Raw genomic sequence first — 24,325 nt, 5'->3', positions numbered from 1 at the left:
CAATATATATTTTTCTCATGGAGCATCTAGGGGATTCAAAGAGTTAAGCATTTGTTTAGCAGTTAACACTTCTCCCCTGTGACACCCACCCGGGGTACTTTTTTCAAATCAAATAGTTAATAAATTACACCAAATTAATAATTTGAGTAAAACTAAGCAAAAGGCACAAAATTATACATTTAGTAAATTTTTATAAACAAAAATGTGTATTTCTGGAGTTAATGTAACTCCAGATAATTAGTTATACCATGCAGAGTTGGAAGATGTAAAGGTGTAAAAATCATTGTATCACTGATAGCATTAAAGAGATCAGTAACTTCTGCTAACAACAAGCACTTCAAGAAATATCAGAAGATGTATTATTGCAATGCAGAAACAACTTTATTAATAGGTATTTCACTTTACACAGATTGCACACACTTTATTCACTGAATTACATCAAATACATCCAGATGTTAGTATCCATACATATTTCAGTGGGAAAAGTTCTATAATATTCATTCTAATATAGTCACATAAATTACAGCTACATCTTACAAAGTAGAAACAAGAATTTAAATTGACTGCTATAGATACCATTATATTTTGAATCTTCACAATATTAAAGATTTACAGATTTTTTTCCAGTGTTGTTCTAAGTTCTAAATCCACTCAATCAGTAATGATAACAAATTATACACATTGCCCAATTTAATCTGGGCCTATCCTAATAAAATTTCTCATAATTTATTTTAATGTACAGTTTACAGTGAACTGTTTACAAAAATGTACTGTGTACTTATCTGCATACATATGTATGTATGTTTATATTCTAAAATTCTGGTAACTATCTCATAGACTTTTGATAAAAACACAAATAAATGTAACCCACAAGATTGCAAATACATGAAACTGCAAATCTGACAATGTACAAAGCACTAAACAAGAACTAGTTGCTTATCTCTTCTTTTTTCATAGGTATTCAAATGAAATATAAGGTTAATTCAAAAAAAGAGCTAACTTTTATGGACATTTTAAGACACATTTTCATTATGTCAGCTGAGTTTAAGTTATCAGTAGAATTGATCTTTACTGTATGCACGAGAAATAGAATCTACATTAGTACTTAGGTAAAACAACATTTAATTTTTTCATGTATATATTTATATTACTGGATTTCTGATCTTTCAGAAATCAGAAAATAATTGATGAAGAAAAGTACTGCAGTTACATTAGAATCAAAGCATTTGTATTAAAAGCAAATATTTATATATGAACTCATATTCAGAATACACTGAATATGGCAGCAGTTTTAATAAATAGGATAATATGATGGCTACAAGATAATTATAGTTTAGAATTGTAAATTGATACTAAAGTAATAAATGTGCAAGCACAATCTTTAACAAGCTGTCTTTAGATTGAAGCTTAAGTTATTATCATTTTCTTCTGCCAGAAATTTTACACATATGTGTCTATGTACATATTAAACACAATATTATTATCCCACTGTATTTTCATTCCCTGTCCATTATATTAACATGAGTATTCTGCTTGACAAAATTAGCTATACTTTTGGACATGAGTTTTTTTCACCTTAAAAGGATTAATTGTTATGTTATTTATCAGTGGTAGATTTATAGATATTTGGAAATAGATGTGTATGTATCTCTGTGCGTGTGTATACACACACATAGATGTATAAGAGTATATGTATTTGTGTGTATATATATGCACACATATATAACTATATATATTTAATTTGTAGCACCATGAGATTTTATCTCTAGATTCAGATAATGATAACCTTATCTAGCATGGCAAGCTGCTATCTATTTAATTTAGACTATTAAATAATTGTGTTATATTTGACAAAATCATTGCCTTTATAACATTAAGCAATTTTGTCACATAGATAGGATATCTAGATGTCTATTTAAAATGTTTTATTGTTCTAGATGCTTTGATATCATTTGAGTAAATTAATGAACATTATCTGGAAGAGAACTCAGCACCTTCTCTGAAATAACTGGTTGGGTGAAGAAAATGTAATTACTAAAAAATAAGGTATACAATGATCTGCAAAAAAAGGCACCTGGTACATAGATTTGAACTACAAAGGATCAAATGCATAAATATAATAATGCAAAAGTCTCACAAATAAGAACTCACATGCCAATTTTACAGAATTCATGCAATTTTATTTTTGTGGGCTTGTCCCTAGCTTCTATGAGACTATGTTGTTGTTTCCAAGGCAAAAATATTGTTGAATTAGTTTTATAATTCTTATAAGATTATTTGTTGTGAAGATCAACTAATTAAAGTGCATGTTCAAATTATTGGCAATATTTATATGTACATTAAGTGCTTGTTGCGAATTCTCTTTATTTTCAATGGCACATATTTAGGTTCATAATTATGTAATTGTAATTGAATTTTGTAATTGAAATTGGAAACAATATTAAAAAACTAAGTGAAGGCATTTTTAGGTTTACATTAAGGATTTCAAAAAATCATGTTTTCCACCAAAATTGCATATTTGTTTACTTTAAACTATTATTGAAAAGGAGAAACTGTATTATTAAAACTTTTCTGATTATTTACTAAAAGCATTCTTCTGTTATCAAACATTTTGCCAAATACTGAACAAAGAAATTTTAAATGTTCTTAAAAGCTAACCTCATTTAAAAAGTAATAATATTTTACAAAATTAATCCATGAATATTTGATAAACATAAGGTTACCAGATAAGTAAAAATGTAAATATTTCTAGGAACATTGAAACCTTCATATTTCATGATTATGCAATTTAATCTATTTACTGAAACCTAATGAATGGGATTTTTCAAGTGACAAAAAGGTTATATTTGTCCTTTCCTAGTACTTGTGCATGTGTGGAAAATGGAATATTAATAAATAGATTAAAAAGATATTTAGAGCAATTTCAATTGAAACTGGCCAGAATATGGAAAAAAAGAGCCAGTTATAAAAATTCTTGTATGTCATTAAATATCACGGTAATTTTTGACAGAAGTTTCACTTTTTAAATTAAGAAAGATTTCCCTGAAGGAAAGAGATTCATGGTGGAGAAACATTGCTTATGTCTCTGTTACATTGTCATCTAACCAAACTTTGCTATTACATTAATTTGTCCATTCATACATTTATAAACATAAGTAATATATATGATAAATAAAGAAGTATTTTACTAATTCAAATACAGTTATGTGTGTATAGTTTATAATTTAAAAAGAACACAAGAATTCTGTAATTTTAGGGATGCACCAAGTCCAAACTTTATGGAGTCTTCAAACAGAATCACTATGTGAGATGAAAAGAAGCTATTGATTTAGCTTGAAATAAACCAAATAATTTAAACTTTTTCATCAAAAATCTACCTATGAATCACTAAACTTTCTACAATGGATGTTAAACTACACTAAAAGCCTACAAGAACTCTAAAATTTTAAAATCTAATTAGGAGTCTAAATAGCACATTCAACCATAGAAGTCATATATAAATACCCATATGCATGAAAAGTCAATGTTCACAGTTCTTTTAAAAGTAGTAATTATATATAACACGTACAACTTTATATTATCACAGCACCTTAGAGACAGAAGCTTACCACTAAACAATATTTAAAATAGACAAAGGCAAAACTTCATAAATTCTCAGATCACATATTTTACGCAAGAGCACCCACAGAAAGCATTAAAGAGTGTGGCATAAATTCCTAAAAGATCACTCTAATTGGGATGACACTGGAAAGTCTTTGACAGAATAGGCGGAAAACAAAACCAAACAGGAAGAGAAGATCAGGTAGAGACTGGTGGAATCCCAGACTGTGGCCTGTAGACACCCTTCGAGCTTGGAACTGAACACAATCCTAGGCATCAATTTTCAACTGAATAAGAGACTGGCCTACATAATGAACAAAAGGAGCCCTGGTGGCATAGTGGGTTGAACTGGGCAACTGTGAGTTGATTTGTAGCAACCAGAATCCCTAGGAAGCAATTTTATCTACATAAGCCTGGTAGTTCCACTGTGTTCCTAAAGGGTCGCTCTTAACTCAGAATAGACTGGATGGTAAGCAGAAAAAGTGAATACTTCAGAGGAGCCAACACCTCAGAATGAAATCATTGTCCTTAAACCAAAAGGAAGTATTAGCTCATCTTCCCAGAAAATTCAGACAGCAGCTGACAAGGATAATGGGAAATAAGCAATACAGGGAGGAAATGGGAAGAGGTTTATGATGGGGATTTTTAACCAATGTCAAGAAATGAAATGCTTATAAACTGTTATTTGGGGTGGGGAAAAGATTTGCTTTTGCCCTATCATTTCTGTTTAGATTGGGCTTTACCTTACCATATTTAGACACACAGTTATAAAATCTAATTAATTATGACTGCAAGAAAGAAAATAGTAAAACAAGGCAGTATTAATTCATGTCAAAATTAAAATATTAATAGCTTTTATGCTAAATAGTGGGTAAATGATTTAATCTAATTTCTACTTGAAAATGATAACATTTATTTTCCTTGTTATTGTGGGATAGGGAGGTTATGAGACAAGAGACTCTATATACATAAAATTTGACTTATTAATAGAATTTAAATTGTTTCATAATTTCAAAATAAATAAATATATTGGGCCAATAATTTACATTAGAAAATAAAGCACTTTTATATTTAAAATAAAAACAAAGAATGTATTTTATGATGCTTTCTATTTACATATTCAAAACAAAATAAGATAGTCTTGACTACTTGCAGTACACAATCAGTATTTCTATGTATGATCAATAAATTAAAATCTTCTGTAAATACATTAAGATGTTGTTTTTCTTAAGTATTATGACTAGTCTTCATGATTGCCTTCCTTTTGTCTTTCTTTATTCAATGACAAGAAGAAAGAAAAACCCAGAAAGTCAAGAATATACATTGTGAATATTCTAAGACACCACTGATACCAACACAAGAGATAGGTAGCTTTCTGAAACCTTCTAAATCAAACATATAATAATAAAAATAAAAAAATTAAAGGTGTCAATAAATGTACTCATAAGGAGAAACCAAGTAGGGGAAAAAATTGATATTTTCCCCTCTCTAGCTTTTTGGGAGACACTATTTCTAGGCCTAATTTAATTTTCTCAAATGGTAATATTCCCTTAAGCAGAGGTGGGACTACATCAAAGGTATTCAATACTGAAAAGCAAACTGCATTTGTGTCTATGGTATAATTGAAATAGGGTTAAAAGTCAATCGTCGTTGCCTCTATTGATAAGCAGTTATGTTCACCATAATAGGAAAAGGAACCACTTTGGTTTTGACGTCGTCAACATAGCTTATTTCCTGTAGGCTTTAGCTCTTTGAAGAGCAGGATAGAAAACAAGCCAGAAGTTCTGCCCAAAAGTTGCACTTTGAGAGATGAAATCATTTGCATTTAAAAAACTTGTAATTTTCAACCTTTGAAAAGATAATACTCATAAAACTGTTGGGGTATGGATTAAGAGATACTGAATAACTATTTTGAGATATTCTCATCTTAATGTATACAATGGAATCTTATTATTCCTAATTAGTTTTTAGTACAGCCACCTATAAATGGGTTACTGAGGTGAAAAAGAGGAGAGAGAAGTCTTCCCCTTAGTTCACAAGGTTTTCATGATAAAATAATATTAAAATACATTTAAATAAACATGTTTGAGTGGTCATGAACCCATGCGTTTGTATTATGGAATAGTTTATAAAATATTTGAAGTGCACATTCCTTTGCTTGACTACCATAGTTTTATTCACAATTAAATTTAAAACTATGTTTTTCACAGCCCTTTACTGCTAATTCATCTTGATATGGGAGTATATGAATTTGGCTAGATCTGACATATTTTAGAATGTTTCAAATTAAACAAAACATCTGTCAAGATAAGATTGGGAAGTAGTGTGAAGTGGTTCTATGTTAATAGCTAGTAAAAAAAGTTAAAGTTTAATTTAAGCATTTTTCCCCAACAGGAATTTGTAAGCGTATATTACAATATTCTAACTTATATGACATTTTCATTACCAATAAAAATATTTACACTCACAATCATTACAATCAACTTACTATAGAACCAGATAGCAACTATATTCAAGGAACTCTGACATCATTGGAGGTACAAGGGATTCTGTGTTACCAGAAACACTAAATTTTAACATCAATCTTTTAAAATTGTTACCTACACTCAAAGTATCCAAAGAGAAAACTTAGTTGAAATGCAAAGTTGAACATAATTCTTTACAAAGTATTCTAATATCAAAGAATACTTCAAGTAATATACTAATTTCAATGCACATAAGGGATGAAGTGCCAGTTACATTATAAAGGTAAAATGATACACATTTCAGAATTTGAAACATAAGCCAGAGAATATAACTTGTATGTCATAATTATGAGGGTCATTTATACTCCCTTTTTATCCCAATAAATCATCACTTTAAATTGTTAGTAATGTTAGTAAGGTTAAAACAGCATAAAGATCAAAGTGTACATTTGGAACACACCATTCTTTACATTCTCCAATTTAAGAAACGCATTTATTTGTATGAGATAAAAGTTCATTGACATAGTGTGAAAAAGAGTTCATCTTAAATGGAAACTACTCAAAACAATGAGATAGACTCCATAACTTAATGATAGAGAAATAAAATAGATTATTTTAGATCGGACTCTAGTTCTTCAGTTTCAAAATTAAGATGTAATCTTACCTAAATCCTTGTTTCTACCTAAATATGACTAAAATTATATTTCATGATTCAGAAAATATTAAATATTTTCAAAATACCAGGGAGTATAAAGAACTTTACATTCTCTTTTAATGGTTCTAAGTAGAAAAAAGTTTTCTCTTTAAAAAATTATAAAAGAAACATGGTTACAACAAAAATAACTTTTAATGATGAAAATAGTGGATCTAGATGACTACAAATAACATAAAACCCCAAAATTATTATTTTAATGTCATTCAACTCTTGGACAGAGTGATGACTGATTATAGTGATTTCTCATAAATACTATAGTAGTTAACATTTTCATAAAATGTATTTAAGCTTATATTTATTTGAATATTTTGGTCTTTAAAAAGGATCTTTGCCTAGGTACCTTTCATAAAAGGTACACTGGATAATTCAGCTTCATTCCAAACCCCGGAGATGATGTTTAACTCTTCGTCAATCAGACAAGGCAAGTAACTCCATGTTTCATGTTTGATGAATTAGTAATCAGTGTATACACCAGGATAGTACTATTATATTACATTAATGTTGTTGCCTTCCAGAACAAGCAAACAGGAAAACAGTATGATAAAACTATTATTTCATTGTACTTTTCCCCCCCCGTGAATTTTACATTTTGATCTTCATATACCATCTAAAGTAATCATAAGATTCAATGGGAAATCCGTTTTTAAATTTTGTGTTGTTTTCCTTACATATATAATGGGAAATTCAGATTACAAAATTTTAGCTAATTTGAAATCACATGTCATCGAATTTTAGTGGGAGGGGGGTTGAAATTATGTTGTTCCTAGAAAGTTATATCTCACTGCAGATTTCAATAGTTGATGTCCTGGAATCAGTCTAGGACAAGAAAAATAACATGTTATCAAAATCAATGATTGTGCTCCAGAAATATTCGTTGCCAAGCATGTCACATGGCTAAAATTCACATTATTAAAAAGTAGATGCAAAGAACTAATGCTACTAAATTCAATTCTGGTGTTTGCCTATTCTAATACAAGCTAACTCAGTCCACTGTAATCAATTTGGACCCAAATATAATAATTAAAAGCATTATTATTTAGCTGAGTTATTTTGTAAATGTCCTAACATTACACTATTGTTTACCATTCATTTGTGCAACTACAAAGCTATTCCAATTCCATTCACAAAAATTATTAGCTAGGAATGCTTTTTCAATGACGCACTTCAAATGCAGACAATGAAGAATACACAAAAGATTCTCCAAAATTGTACTTTAAACACATGGTATTTTCAACTTTATTTTAATTTTAAGTATATGATGTTCATAACATTTTAAGAATATTGATGGTGAGGGCCAGACTTGGTTTTGACAGTACAGTTTTCTAGAAGCCCTAGGATCATACTAACTATCCAAGTACTATCTACTTGCTCTATTAATAGAAGGCAATCTAGAAATCCATCCATTTAAGTAGTATATTTCTAATTTCTACGAGAATGTGGACAAAAACATTCTCCAGAATACATGTGGGAATTTAAAGCAAAGAACACCATCATATTCCCCACATGTAAGTGGCTTTTTGAAATAGATGCATTGCTTGCATTGAGATATCTCATAAAAGTTATTTTTTTGTCCCTTCTGAACATTAGAGTTAGGGAAAAAATTATAGGAAGTATTTTTGCTATATAAAACATAAAATTTCTGAAAAAAATCTTATATCTTGAAGCCTACTTGCATCCAATTTATTTATCCATTTTCATATTTCATTCAAATGGGTAGTGAACTAATTGTAAATGCAATTGTCACTACTTTAAATATATATTTCTTCATTTTGTATAAAATTGTTTGAAATAATTCTGCCTTCTGAAAACAGTAGAGTTTTCTTCCAACTTTCAGAATTTCCTTAAATAATATTGAATTTATATTTTATTACTTGATGTATTATCACATTTTATATGATATTTCTTTAAAAAGCAGACAACTACTGTATTTGGTTTATAAATATATGGTTTCTTTTTCAGTGTTCACTTATCTTCTAGCATTCTGCAAAGTCAGTGCATATGAAATGTCTCTGGGAATTAATCACAAGTATAAGTTTATGCAGAAAGGGGGAAAAACATTGCAAATGTAGGTCAAAATATAGACATATCAATTCATTTTCAAAAGATACTTAGTAATGAATATGAAGCAACTATGAAATATGACAAAAATCTAACATTTAGCTATTTGGGGGGTGAAAATTTTGAATAAATCACCTCAGAATCCATTAATTCTAAGATAGTGTTTTCAGCTAATAATAACAATAATAAATAAGATTAATATCAGCATTTACATTTCATATTTTGCCTGATTTATGAAGCCATTTAGTGTTTTAGAGCACAGTCTCTTAGCTAAGTAGTATAAAATGTCAGGAAAAGTTGTCAACTCTTTAAAGTATTATAGAATATGAAAAAATTTAAGACTACAATAATTAGCAAATACTTCAATTTTTCTTCATTCATGACTTATTACTATGTATTCATACACTGCAGAATCATTACTTAGTGCATAAAGAACTGTGCCTTCAAAAATAGTTGAAGGTAGAATTTATACTTTTAACTAGTTTTATGAACCAATCTATTAAAAATTGCTATGCACAAATGTAATTTAAAAACCCCACACTTAGTATGCTGTCATTTAAAAAGCTATTCAGGGTATTAAAGGGTCAATTAAAAAAAAAAGAAAAGCCTATTCACAAATTTCTCCCTGAAAAAAGGTTTCTTAGGTTCCACAATACACGTAAAGTGTTCACCGTAAAAGAGACACTTCTGTTAAGAAAGGTTTACAATATGCAAAAAATAATAATGATATATAGTGCTCTTCTGAATGGGTAAATATAAACAATAACATTTCAGCATGATAAGAGTTGTGCATCTATTAGTTTGGCCCTTAGCTAATCTTCACCTAGACAGGGGAACATGGATATTATGCACATTTTAAAGATAAATGCTGCCCTATAATCTTTTTGAAAATGTAATAGAAATTCTTCATAATACTACGGTTTTATTTTGCCACTAGAAACAACATAACTGTGGTACTATAATAGCAAAAATCCTCTTACAACTCAATTGGGATCTTATCTGTAATGTGTGTTTAACAAAGAAAAGTTAATATCATAGTATAATTCCATTTAATTATGCATAGCTTTGATTAACTTTCATTCTTAAAGCCATTTCCACACCTAAGGTCAACTATTACATTTTCTTGAACCTGGACAGATTTTTACATTATCTCTTAACTTTTGGTGAGAGGAACTCTATTCTGATTTTCACATTGCTAGAGCATTGTTAAGCCATATTCTTTATTCTACTGAGATTTTGAAAAGTCTTTGAAAAAGTCTTTGAAAAAGTCTTTGAGAAGTCTTTGAAAAGACTTTATTCCATGAAACTGAGATTAAGACACAAACAAAATAATAAAGTCAATGTGTGGTATGATTTCAAGAGAAAAAAAAGATGGGTAGTTTCTATCAGTTGATTTTATTAAGGAAGCAACAAAATTTAATTTGCTTATTATTTTGCAGTCCTCATTAATGGAATACACAAAAAACAAAACAAAAAAACATTGTGCAAATTCTTATCTTCATAAATGTATTGTCTTTTAAATGTTCCAGCCACATTCATATTTTACATTTCTCATAGCTGCCATTATGGCCACTAGAAAGCAAACATACTTCATTTTCCAAAAGGCATTACCTTAAGAATATCTACTGAAGAACACTAACTAGCTTGCTTAAGTATGTAAATATTTAAATGCATGTCTTGATGTGGCTTGATAAGAACAGTGATAAGTATGTATAATCATTATTCCAATTCCATTCTTGTCCTATTGTGTGGCCTAATAAAATTTTATGAATAAGAATTATAGTGATTTTGTAACTTGAAAATGGCAGTTTTTCTTTGGGTGGGCACAACAGAGGTGTGATGGAAGCTAATTTCTGGGTACTATTTAGGTAGCTATATGGGACAGACACAGATTTTCCCTTGTGAATCTGGAATTTTCAACATCACCTGTGCTAAAATTCAGAAAAGATGTATTGAGATGTAGCTAGCCCAAATTGTTTTGAAACCTGTGCACTCAATGACATTGACTGAGGACAGGGGTATCGTTGATGTAGACAGTTCCTTGTACATCCTCTAGGAAAAAGTGTCATACTGCTGTCAACAGACAAAATTGTCCCTAGTACAACCATAATCCTACATGCAGTTTTCTCAAGTTAGTCATTTTACTCTGATTTTCTACCAAACATAAATAATTATCTACCACAATGAAAGGACTATAATAGTCTCATTTTTACTCTCATTGAACTCGGTAGAATCGGTGTTTTCCTCTGAATGTAAATAATAAATAACGTTAAAAAGCTCAGTTAGAAACTTGAATTACCTACCGGTCTGGCGTGAACAGACACAGGGGCTTTAAAGGTTGTCACTGGAAAGCTGCACTCAGAAACACTGTAGGGATCAGAACTGCTGGAGGAACACTTGGAGACGGAGTCACAGGCCACAAAGGTGTTATCAAGAGGCAGTTCCTGGATGATGTGGTGCTTCGAATTCAGAGGGGTTTCAGGCTGAATCTGGAAAGCAGGCTGTGGAGAAGCAGATTTGTAATGCCGGGCCAAATCAGGGCTATCTGGCTTGAAAGTAGTAGGTGTAGTTCCCCAGTTGTAGGTGCTCATGGCTTGCTCATCCAGCTCAGTGGGAAGATCTAATGTGACACTGTTTCCATCAGTGTCAACATCATCTGTCTTCGTTTCTTCAATAGTGACAAAGTTAAGCAACAGGTTCTTAGGGGTGTGCTTCTTCTTCTTCTTCTTTTTCTTCTTCATCATTATCATCTGTCGATTTTCTGGGTTTGGAGTAACCCATTCTGAATTCTGCTTGTTTTTCTGGGCTGCCTTAATGCGTGGAGATTTGCGACATCTTATTACAGCAGCGATAACAATCACCAGGATGACAGTTATGGAGCCAGCAACTGCAGCAACCGTGATCTTGACATAGTCACTTTTAGGTGAGGAGGCATCAGTTGTATCAACATCTTGGGTCTCTGGATTTTCAATACTCTTGCGCACCAGTTCATGAAGTAGAGTATCATTGGTCACTGATTCATTCAGGAACAGATTAACAATTATAGTATTGAAGAGAGAATCGGGTTGCCCTAAATCTCTAGCTTTGACTACCAGTCGGTGCAAACCAAGATCTGCAACAGCACATTTCTCCTGCAGTGTAATATTTCCTGTGACTTCATCAATTATAAACAGACCTTTTGTATTTCCTCCTACAATGCTGTAACGAACCTCTGCATTCAGGCCAATGTCACTGTCAATAGCAACTACCTTGAAGACCACAGTTCCTGGATTAGTAGAAGGTAGAACCAATTCATAGGAGTAATTGGTAGAAGGGACAACAAAAATTGGTTTGTTATCATTGACATCAACCACATTTATGGTCACTTTGGCAGTTGAAGAGTGAGATACCCTACCACCATCCTCAGCTTTTACATAGAAAGTGTATGATTCTTGTTTTTCTCTATCAAATGAAATATTTGGTCTTATGACACCAGTCTGTGGATCAATGGTGAAATCATCATTCATATCTAAAATGGAGAGAGTGACTGCAGAATTTTCTCCATAATCCAGGTCCGTCACCGTGATTAACCCTACTGTACCATGTCTTGGAAGGCTTTCGGGGACATAGAAGTTATACTCGTTGTGAGTGAAAATTGGGATGTTGTCATTCTGATCAAGAACGGTCACCAAGACAGTGGTATTGACCACCAATGGTGGTATCCCATTATCCTTTGCAAAAACTGTGAATGAATATTTTTCCTGTTTTTCCCTATCCAGCTTCTTCATTGCAGTCACCATACCTGTACGACGATCCAGGCTGAATTCAGGTGGAGCATCATCACCCAGCAGGTAACTGATCTCAGCATTCCGGCCACTATCTGCATCTGTTGCACTTACTTTCGTCAATTGGACACCAGGAGAGTTATTTTCAGGAACAGAAAAACTTACCAATGATGGGGTGAAAACTGGAGCATTGTCATTTTCATCTTTCACTTTGACAAGCAGCATGGATGACTGATTCAAAGGAGGTTTGCCAGCATCTGCAGCTAATAACTTAATGGCATATTCTCTTGTGGTCTCATAGTCAAGATATGCAGCAGTCTCCAAGAGGAATTGATTGCTAAAGACTGGCCTTAATCTAAAAGGGACTTCATGATCCGTGAAGCATGTCACTCTCCCATTATGGTCAGCATCTTTATCTGTCACAGTAATAAGAGCAATTTTGGTATTGAGTGGAGCATTTTCTGAAAGAACCACAGTGCCATTGACTGGATTGATGATGTATCTTATGTCAATTGATGGTACATTGTCGTTGACATCTGTAACATTTATCAACACCATTGCTCTTGCTGGCACTGATCCACCGTCGCTAGCAAAAACAATTAATTTGTGGCTTGAAGCTTCCTCCCTATCTAATGGTTCCTTGACTGTGATAAGTCCAGTAGTGTCGTTCAGATGAAACAGTCTCTTGGCAATATTGGAGACCAGGTTGCTGAAATAGAAGTGAATCTTTGCGTTTTCACCTATGTCAGCATCTGTGGCGTGGAGCTGAGTCACTGAAGTACCTACAGGAGCATTTTCTGGTATACTGACTTCAATTTCATTCTCTTTGAAGATTGGGTGGTTGTCATTTGTATCAGCAACACTTACTTGCAATATAGCAGTACTAGATCGTGGAGGAAAGCCGCCATCTTCAACCTTTACTTTCATCACATATGTGTCCTTCTCTTCTCTATCTAATTCTTTTTGAACAATCAGTTGTGGTATCTTGTCTCCTTCTGGTGTTTCAATAATATCCAGGCCAAATACAGTTTGTCCCTGAAAAACATAGAAGGAAATACATTTTAGCTTATCTAAATATGTTATGAGAAAGTCTTCAATGTCATCATTTTTTGTTAATAAATCATTTTATTGGGGGAATTTTAAAACTCTTCTAACAATCCATACATCAATTGTATCAAACAAATATGTACTTATGTTGCCATTATCATTTTTCAAAAGATTTTCTTTCCATTTGAGTCCTTGGTATCAGCTCCTCTTTGTTCCCTCCTGCCCCCAAACTCCCACCTTCATGAACCCCTGATAAATTGTAAATTATTATTAGTTTCCTATCTTATACCGTCTGCTGTCTCCCTTCACCCACATTTCTGTACTTCATTCCCCTGGGTGTTTGTGTGTTATACGTCAGTCATTACAGTCTATTCCCCTTTTCTTCTCCCACCTTCCCCCTACCCTAAGGTATCACTACTCCCATTACTGTCCCTGAGGGGTTTATCCATCCTGGATTCCATGGGTCCAAGGATCTTATCTGTACCAGTACAACATGCACCCGTCTAGCCATATTTGTAAGGTAGAACTGGGGTCATGATTGTGGAGGGTTGGGTGGCACACTGAAGAATTAGAGCAGTGGTTCTCAATTTGTGGTCGCGACCCCTTTGGGGTCGAATGACCATTTCACAGGGGTTGCCTAATTCATGACAGTAGCAAAATGACAGTGATGAAGTAGCAACGAAAATCATTTCATGGTTGGGGATGTCACCACAAAATGAGGAACTGTATTAGGGCAGTGTCATTAGGAAGGTTAAGAACCACTGAACTAGAGGAAATATTGTGTATTCCATCAGTATTATGCTGAACCCTGGTTGATATGTTCTTTCCTTGTGACTCTTCTGTGAGGGAATGTCGAATTGTCTACAGATAGGCTTTGGGTCTCCACCTGACCCCTACTGTTTGCGCCATACATTTGTTTGTTTGGGACTCATTGTCATAATTTTTTATGATATAGTTGGATCAGCTCAAAACTAACTTCCAGTAGACTTGGATCTAAGCACTAACTCTGACTATTACTATTATAACTACAGGTAAGTTCATTTAATTCTCTAGGCTTTTCCAAAATTAAAGAGTTGTGCTAACAATACTTCGCTATATTTCAGGATGTTGAATTTTATAGTAGTACATGTAACATTCATTTGAACTATTATTTTTAAAGGAAGAGAGTAATGGAATTGAAAAAATAATTGTCACTAAATTTCATGTGATTAATGAATCAATGATACATGAATTAAAATAAATGGAGGAATTCATGGTTACTCAAAACAAATTAAGTATTTATGAAAAGTTTCAGTCGGGTGGAATGCATTTTGTAACACCAAACAAAACAATCAGCTGTAAAATATACATCCAATGCATTTATTAGTATATAGTATATAATAAATGCAATTGAATCCATTGGCAAAGAGAGAAACACAAAGACTAATTAGAATACAAATGTGCATAAAATACAAATTATTTTATCTTTTTTTCAATAAGAAAATATATTATAGATGAAGTGATCTTGGAATAACAAACCAACTTTTTGAAATCAGTGTACAAAATGTCAAGTAGAGAAATGTAGCTTAGGACAAAATCCTCATGAGGTGCTGAAAGGAAATTTGGGTGGCAAAATAGTCTCCTCTTTGAGCACCAATAAGGTGAACTCTATACAGGCAGCACTGCAAGTTGATTGATCCTGTAAGTTGAGGAATAATGTTGATTCAGTCTCAAAAGGAATCCTCTACAGTGTTCATGGCAAGGTTTTGACAGAAAAGAGTAAGTTATAAAGGTCCTGTAGTGTGTAAAGAAAAGATCACAAGAAGACTTCACTGGCCAACATATATTATGATGCCTAAAGTGTTAGACTTGTCTCCGGGTATACTTGACCTACTGATGACCAAAATGGCACCAATTTTCCACTATTAGTGCTAGTTTTTGAGATACAGAACATATGCCATATAACATTCTTTCCCCTGTTGGCCAATAAAAGCGAGATTGAAGAAATGCACATTGGATCTAGTGTTGTACTACATATTTAGCAAAAATTATACTTCATTCATATGGTGTCCTTTGATCCAAATATATATGTGAACGGTGCAAAGTGCATGAACTTGGAATTTCCCTTGAGTATCACTTCACCTTTATTAGAACCTAAGTAGTAGAGAGTTCCAATTTTTTATTTTAAAATGGGCCCAGAAATAAGAAATACTGTACAGTAATATGGAGCCTTCATGGACTAATGGGTTATGAGTTTGACTGCTAACCTAGAGGTCAGCAATTGCAGCCACACAGCCACTCTGCAAGAGAACGATGAAACTTTCTGCTTCCATCACGATCTACAACCTCAGAAACCCACAGGAAAGGTCCCACTCTGTCCTAAATGGTCCCTATGAGTCTTAATTGAATGACTGCTAATGAATTGGGTAGAATAAACTGATTCAAGTGTTCTGAAACCCAAGATGGATCTGTCAGAATTCAAACTTCTTTATTAAAATTAAAATGTTCGCCTTATTATAATATGACACAAATTCTAACAAAATATTTGGAACTTTTCCTATAAAGAACCATGGAGTAAAACTCAGAATTATCCCTTGCTTTCTATATATTAAAATGTGTTCTGAAATGTTTACTGCTTAATTTGAAAAAGAAAACATCATAAAATATTTTTGAAGACTTCTATGCAGTTTTATATTTTCAACACTCTAAGTTGCCCTCACACTATCCCATATATGTGACTTTTCCATCTTATTTTATTTTATTTTTCACTCTTCTCAAGCAGAGTTCTATGTTTTCAGTATCCAACTTGCAATTTCTGTATGTATTGTGCAGCCTCCCACAACAAAGAGAAAAAAAAACTCACTGCTATCTAATTGAATTGGAGAAGAAACACCCCTTTAGATTTCCAAACTTTTCAATCTTTTAAAGTTTGCAGAGTGACTGGTGGGTTCAAACCATTGACCATATGTCTGGCAGCTCAAAGCATAATCAAATAGCCACCATCGGCCTAATACAAATTCCCTTTCAGGTCTCCTCATAAGTAGTTCTTTTTCAAATACGTTGTAATTTTTTATCTTATCCTGTAATTGTGTATCTGAATTTCTCTTATATTTAAAACTAAGATGCTTAACTAAGGTTTAGTATAACTTATAGATGAAAATGTAGTATAACACTATATCTAAGAAACAAGAGCTGATGTGATGTATCCAATGAAAATTTTCTAAATCAGTGCCCCAAATAAACCCAGGAACAGGCCTAAAAGAACAAAATATGAAAAAAATGTTGTTATTGTTGGGGTGTGCCTTAGGATTCTTATTCCATGACTAGCTTATGAATCTGTATGTGTGTTAATGTACTAATACATTGTTTGACAGAGAATTTACTGACTTAACAAGCACCAGGTACTAATGTGGTATTCATGTACTCTGTCATAAAAAGAACAAGACAGAAGTTTTTGTTTACAGGTTTCGCATAGCAGTATCTAAAGAAGATACTAACAACCAGACACTAAGACATGATGCCAATTTTCTTTGTCTGCAAGGATATGTGGTGTTTTATGTATCTTCTAAACGATCTCTTCTTGTAATTTACCAAGGCAATGTATAACGTCTCATGTTATATAAAATTACATCAATCTTTTCCTCTGCATAAATTGTTTAGAGCTATTTCTACAAATATTTTTCATTCTTTTGCAATTGGATAAACTTTTATCCAGACACTTAGCATAATATGCCTTGGTGGAGGGCATGATTATTTAAGGTAGAATTTCAGAAATGACAATGAAAATAATCACTTCTCTAATTTGATTTTTTACTTTCTTTTCAGTGTGTATTGAATATCTCACTTTTAATTAATATAACTAAAACATTCCTTTCACATCTTCAATTCATACAAACCAATAAAAAGCTGGTTTAGTGAATAGTTTATATTGAAAAGGAAATATTTGTTCTTATTATATCTATTGACAAATGTGAAAATTATTATGTTTAAAACTACTATTTCTTTAATTCAATAATATAAGAAAAATTGAATTTTATATACAGGAATAAACCTTATTTACTATTATAATTTACCTAAACAAATCTAGTGATTAATGTTAATTTCATTTTATCAATATTTCAAAAGGCTTTTAGAAAAGTTAAAATGTAGAATTACTTTTCCATAGGTCAAAATTAATTTATAAACTCTATTTCATTAAAAAATGTATGACACTATCATTCTGTTCATTCTCAGCATGACAAAATTAAGTGAGTAACACAGTGATATAATTTGTCTAAGTACTGAAGACATGATGGTGATTAAAGAGTTTGTAACCAACTGAAATGAAATATTAGCAATGAGAGAAAATCAATTTCATATTAACATACATGACAAAAGTAAATAACCATATTAATAAGAACTATCGGTGTAAGTTATAAAGCACTATTAAATTAATGTATTATTTCTCTAGTTTCCACTTGTGATAAATAATACCATAATTTAATTATATAAGGGAAAAAGAGTCTAATTAATATCGATGAAAACAAGTACATGCTTGGAAACTTGAGTTTCAGACACAGATACCAGATTCAGGTCTCTCAAACATGTAAGAAAAGACTTTGCCTATGGAAAATTTTAAATTTTGTGTATTTCATGTTTATACATTTACTTCTTATGTCTATACACTTTCCTGAATTTTCAATCAGACAAGCAAAGAAATACAAGTATCCATTAATTGAAACAAATCCAAGGATTGCACTCCATATTTTTTTCAGTATTTTACGTAAAGTGACAGCAGTCTTAAAATTGTTAGGTGCTAATTAAATATGCATAGCAGCTCATGTACAATATATCTGTTTCTCTCCTATATTCCTCGATTGCATTGTTCCATATGAGAGGCATTAGTTAAAAGGTTATTTGAATTTAAATTAAATAAAGCTAAGGATTCAGTTCCTCAGATAGACATACTTCACACTACACATCGCCAGTCACTAATACAAAGGCAGACCGGTCTCACTGTTGCAGAAATTTCTACTGCATTGTTCTGTTCTCAGATGTCATAAAACTTCTATGTAAAACAAACCACAAAAACAAACTATATACAGCTTCCTCTCTGGCCTTCTTGCCATGTTGGGAAAGTCTGAAGGGCTTCTATGCTGTTCTTGGTGAAGCTGTTTCTCTCCAGATAGAAAGGACACCTGATTCTCCACTCTGTTGGAGTAGCCATATTATGGCGCATACTCTGATCACTAAACATAGTTATGGTGGAGTGATCAAAGGAAGTAGTTTTTGTCAAAGAAACTAACACTTCTCCAACTCCATGGATCTTCTAGGACCACAGTCAATACACTTTTATCAAAGTCTTCTCGGGGGGAAAATAGAAAACTGTCTGGAAAAGTGAGATGTCCACAAAGATGAGTTCTAGGCTGAAGAAGAGGTCCCTATAATGACACTGACTAAATCAGAGGTAATTTGTCTTAAATTTTATTGATCTAGGAAAATGAAATTGCTTAAATCAAACAGATTAGATTGATTTTCAAGAATAATGTGCATACAACATTCAAACATACAGAAGTGGTCAAAAGTCTAGTACCATGCTGAGGCAGAATATTTTTCTAATCTTCCTTCTGAGGAAATCCACAGACGCTCAGCCACCATCTTTGAGCCAGGCGTTGAGGTAGGCAATGTGCTACAATTTAGGGTTGTTTGGGTGGTGCCTCTGGATGTTGAGGTAGATCTGAAATATGAGGAATGTCCTCAGAGCACTTTGAAGGCCCATATCTTATATTCAGATGGGCAAGCTTAGAAAATCCACCCCAAAAGGGCAGACTTCTTGAATTGTGGCCTAGATGGCATTAATTTACTACTCAGGTTTACCTCTCCTGTACTGACAGGTCCAGATCATATCAAGTGGAAATGAGGCTGTTGTCTGCCTACAACTCCAATGCATTTGTTCCAAAATACCCTTAGATTGAAGGTGGCGAGATACCCTGACTGCAAATCCATCAAAATATGCATAATACCCAAGGCCAAAAGGACATGATTCATGAGCATAATTTACAGCTCTAGCCTTTATTACCTTTCTTCAGTATCAAAAAATTAGAAACCTAGAGCGCCTCATTGATAAATTATATATATATATATATATATATATATATATATATATATGCATAAGGAACATGTGATCCCGACAGTCTCATCTGATATCAAACGCAGGTTAAAAGATTTTCATAGAAAACAAACCCCCTCAAATTATATGAATAACCTACACCCACTACACACACACACACACCCCTAGATATTTATTGTTCCTTTTCTGTGCCATCAAGTTGTTTCTTGCTCAGAGATCCTTGGTAAAAAACATCCTCACAATCATTTATTTGTTTGAGCCTATTGTTACATCTACGGTGTCGATCCATTTTTGAAGGGCTTTCTCTTTTGTGCTGATGCTCTACTTTCCTGAGCATGATTCCCTTCTCTAGATATTAGTTCCACCTAATGACCTGTCAAAAGTATATAGCACAGTTTTACCATCGAACCTCTTTTGGAGCATTGCAGTTGTACTTCTTCCAAGGCAGTACATAATATATTCAATTATTCTTCACCAGACTAGAATGCAAATACTAGATATTAAGAGCTCTACAAATGACTTGCTAGTTTGCCTATTTAAAGTAACATTTTCTGAACAATTTGAAAAGGGCTTACCTGCATGTCACACACAAGCAATTCTCAACAAAGTTTCAGATAGCTCTTTAAGTACTGTGTCAATGTGCCATGACAGAATGATATCTGAATATTTAGAGTTTTCTCTGTCTCTTTTTCTTCAAGAATAAAGAATTGACAACACACCAAGAGACTTACAGTTAACTGAATTGACACTCACCCTCACATCAGCAATGAATAAACCTGAAGTGCTTTGCCATATGCTTCAACATGATAGGAGAACAATGGAGAAATAGGAATCCCTCATAATTCATTACCTTCAAAATTTTAGCATAGACAAATCCTTGGGATAATTGAGCTCTAATATCTTACAAAACTACCTAAATATAATCCCCTCTATCTATAATCCAATAAGACATGTTTAATTAGGGAACTAGGCTGCACAAGATGTCTTTAAAATGTTGAAGAGCAAAGATGTCACATTGAAGATGAAGGTGTACCTGACGCAAACCATGGTATTTTTCAATTGCCTCATATACATGTGAAGGATAGGCAATGAGTAAGGAAAACTGCAATCAAATCCATTATAGTTTGTTTGTTTGTTTTGTTTGGGGGGTGTATGTGTGAACAACTCCTCACAGTTGTCACATTGATTCTCACCAATAGTGACCCTGTGGACAGAGTAGAACTTCTCCTGTGGGTGTCCAAACTTGTAAATCTTTGCAGATCGAACGCCTCCTCTTTCTCCTGAAGAGCATCTAGTGGTTTCTAACTGCAGACCTTCTGGTTGGCAGCTCAACAATAACCAACCATGTCACCAGGCCCCCAGGGGAATTGGGCTAAGAAGATTGAAAACATCATGCACTGCCAGAAGACAAACAAATCTGTCATGGCAGATTTCTACTTAGAAGAAAGGAGGGCAAAACTTTGTCTTGAATACTTTGGAAATGTTTTCAGAAGAGACCCACCCCCCACAAAAGGACATCATGCATGGTGAAATGGAGTGTCCACAAAAAAGAGCAAGACTGTCCAAGAGAAGAATAGTGGCTGCAGTAATAGACTTAAGCGTGATAAGAATTGTGAAGTGCACAGGGATGAGCGGTGTGTTAGTCTCTTGTGCATAGGGGTGCTAGGAGTCAAGACCAACTGGAGGACACCTCAAACAAAGAAGACAACCTGCTCAAACTTCATCTGAGAAAAACCTTCGCTATCTCTTCCAAATGGGCAGTCTTTGGCCCTAGCACTAGCTTTTATTCGTGTGTGTGTGTGTGTGTGTGTGTGTGTGTGTCTGTTATGTACTTCCACATAATATACTGATATTACTACAAAGGACTCCGAAATACTAATAATTATGAATATGGCTCAGGAACAGGCAATGCTGCCTTCTGTTATAATATGTGCATAAGTCACCAATAGTCAGAGCCAGCTCAACACAAACTGACAAAAAGCAAACGGATGGATTTGGGTAGAGTGTGAGATTGCAAGCAGATTTGTTTATATGTACAATATCAAAAGAGACAGCACCTGGCCTCTATGAACAAATCCAAAAGAGACTTATTAAAGGAATATACCATCCATTAAAAGGACATATCATATTTCAAAATAAAATGAGAGACTAAGCCCAGTTTGGTTGTTCTTGTTTCTAATTCTCAGGCTGTGTAGGCACAGAAATATGTTATAATTGTTCAACGAAAACTATTTTAAGAATTAACTCATTTTTTCAGGTAAACTAAAGTGACAACACATTACAAAATTTTACCATCTAGTTGTAAACATTTATATTCAGGAGAAATAGTGACCAATATAAAATTTGGTGTGTGGCCAGTGCAATAGCTCATAGGACACAAAAATCTGTATATTAAACACACATATATACAAGCAAATAATATTTTAAAACTCAGAGAATAAGTCAACATATAATATAAACTGTGCAATAATTGCATGCAAATCATATGGTGATTTTGGATTATGGTTTTTTAAAGTACATTGAACTGAAAAACATAAAAAGGCTAATTCAGTGTGAATAAAAATATATGGCTGCGGTAATGACATCATGTAATGAAAATACATTTTATTTCATTTAAGAATTTCAAAAATAATCTTTGGAGTTGTAAACCCAAGGGAAAAGCTACTGAAATAAGCAAGGTACTTAGCTCATCTGGGACTTTAATTCCTTGTAGGTATTGGTAGAGTCTACACTGGCACAGATAGGAACTGGGAACACAGGGAATCCAGGACAGAAGAACACCTCAGGACCAGTGGTGAGAGTGGCGATACCAGTAGGGTGGAGGAAAAGTGAGGGAAAAAGGGGGAACAGATTACAAGGATCTACATACAACCTCCTCCCTGGGAGATGGACAGCAGAGAAGTGGGTGAAGGGAGACATCGGATGGTTAAGATATGATAAAATAATAATAATTTATAAATTATCCAGGATTCATGGGGGAGCAGGGAGGGAGGGTAACAATGAGGAGCTGATACCAAGGGCTTAAGTAGAAAGCAACTATTTTGAGAACGATGATGGCAACATGTGTATGGATGTGCTTGACACAATGCGTGGATGTATGGATTGTGATGAGTTGTATGAGCCCCCAATAAAATGATTTTAAAAAAAGAAAGACAGAAATGGAAGTTGGTCTGGACAGGAAACCCTCAAGAATTATTTTTGCTTTGGGAAGAAAAAAAGAGTAAAGGATATTCTTTGTCAAATAAAAAGCTCTATCCCCCCCACCCCCAAATTGTTCTGGGAATGGATTAACTGAGCTACTGCGTTTTTAACATATGCATTTGCAAGGCACGACTCCACTGCTTCTCGGAAGGTAATAAATAACATGGCACTTCCAGAACTATAAATCTAGTACAGTTGCCCAGAAAAAGTCGAGAGTGCCAGTAAGTACTAAAAATAATTCCAGAGAGATTAGATTTAAAACCTGATTAACTAAAGACGTTTACTCTGTTTATTGAAGAATGCTGGAGGAAAGGCTAAACATTTCTTAAGAATCAACCTCATTTTTTCTTGCAGTTTCTGTTTTTTAAATGTTCCTAAATAATATATACTACAATCAGAGAAACACAAGAACAAAGTTTCCAGTGGATAGAGCTTGAATTCTTTTTTAATTTGGAAGAAGAAAGGCAAAAAATTCCCTGGAGGCATAGTGCTTTTGCATTGGGCAGCAGTTCAAAATCACCAGCAGCTACACAGCTGAAAGATGAGGCTTTCTACTCCAATAAGGATACGCAGTTCTGAAAACCCACAGGGGCACTTCCGTCCTGCTCTTACAGGCTCGCTCTGAGTCCATATCTACTTGATGACAATGTGTGAGAAGGACAAAAATGAAATATTCTGAACAGAAATCGTATGGACATAATATGATAACTTTACCTTTATTCCACTAAAAAGGATCCTGGGTTCCTAAAAGTTTTCTAAACTAGTAGATAGTGTGCTAACTGCTTCTTACATAATTAATACCGTGGTGCTATTTAAATTCTATGCACTATTTGCGAATATTTATTTCAAGATTAATTTATAGCATTGTCAAGGGACATGTAATAAAAATGAAATTATAAGGAAAATTACCTGAGCTATTATACATTTGCCAGCTAACCCTGAAATTATCAATTCCTCTTTTTCCTTATTTTAGAGTAATATAAGAAGTTACCAACTCAGCTGAGAAAGAATGCATTCATATTGAAATAGTAATAATATTAATTTCAGGAAAAACCATGAACAGGGATTAAGATATTGTACGTTTTATTTGTTGGGACCTATCAAAGTATATTTAATAGTAAAATATAATGTGATTTACTTTTGTATTTCATTCCATTTTTGCCTCTAGAAAAGACAAAGGTAGTTCATATTTTATTGCTTGTTATCAAATTTCAACACTAGAAATCAGTTGTTTTTCTCTTTTAAGGAAAGGGTATAATCAGGAAGAATTTTAGTATATTTTTGTACTGCATTCTGTCCTAAAATATAAGTGATCTACAATATGGTAATATACAATAAACACTATATCTCCCTGTTACAATTGTTTCTTCCATCTTGAACAATAATT

The 24,325-nt window shown here is 33.1% G+C and overlaps 1 protein-coding gene across 2 annotated transcripts in view; it reads right to left on the bottom strand.

Annotated features, from left to right (window-relative positions):
• The window catches only part of PCDH11X (protocadherin 11 X-linked), a 955,366-nt gene that overhangs the window by 827,090 nt on the left and 103,951 nt on the right, over window positions 1-24,325 (bottom strand). For both annotated transcript variants that reach the window (XM_075538649.1, XM_075538648.1), the window contains exon 3: window positions 11,142-13,637. In XM_075538649.1, coding sequence (XP_075394764.1) covers window positions 11,142-13,637 — 2,496 coding nt within the window. The remainder of the gene's footprint in view (window positions 1-11,141; window positions 13,638-24,325) is intronic.

The sequence above is a fragment of the Tenrec ecaudatus genome, chromosome X, assembly GCF_050624435.1.
Source record: "Tenrec ecaudatus isolate mTenEca1 chromosome X, mTenEca1.hap1, whole genome shotgun sequence".
In the NCBI taxonomy this organism is placed as follows: Eukaryota; Metazoa; Chordata; class Mammalia; order Afrosoricida; family Tenrecidae; genus Tenrec; species Tenrec ecaudatus.
This window is presented reverse-complemented; position numbering and strand designations above follow the sequence as displayed.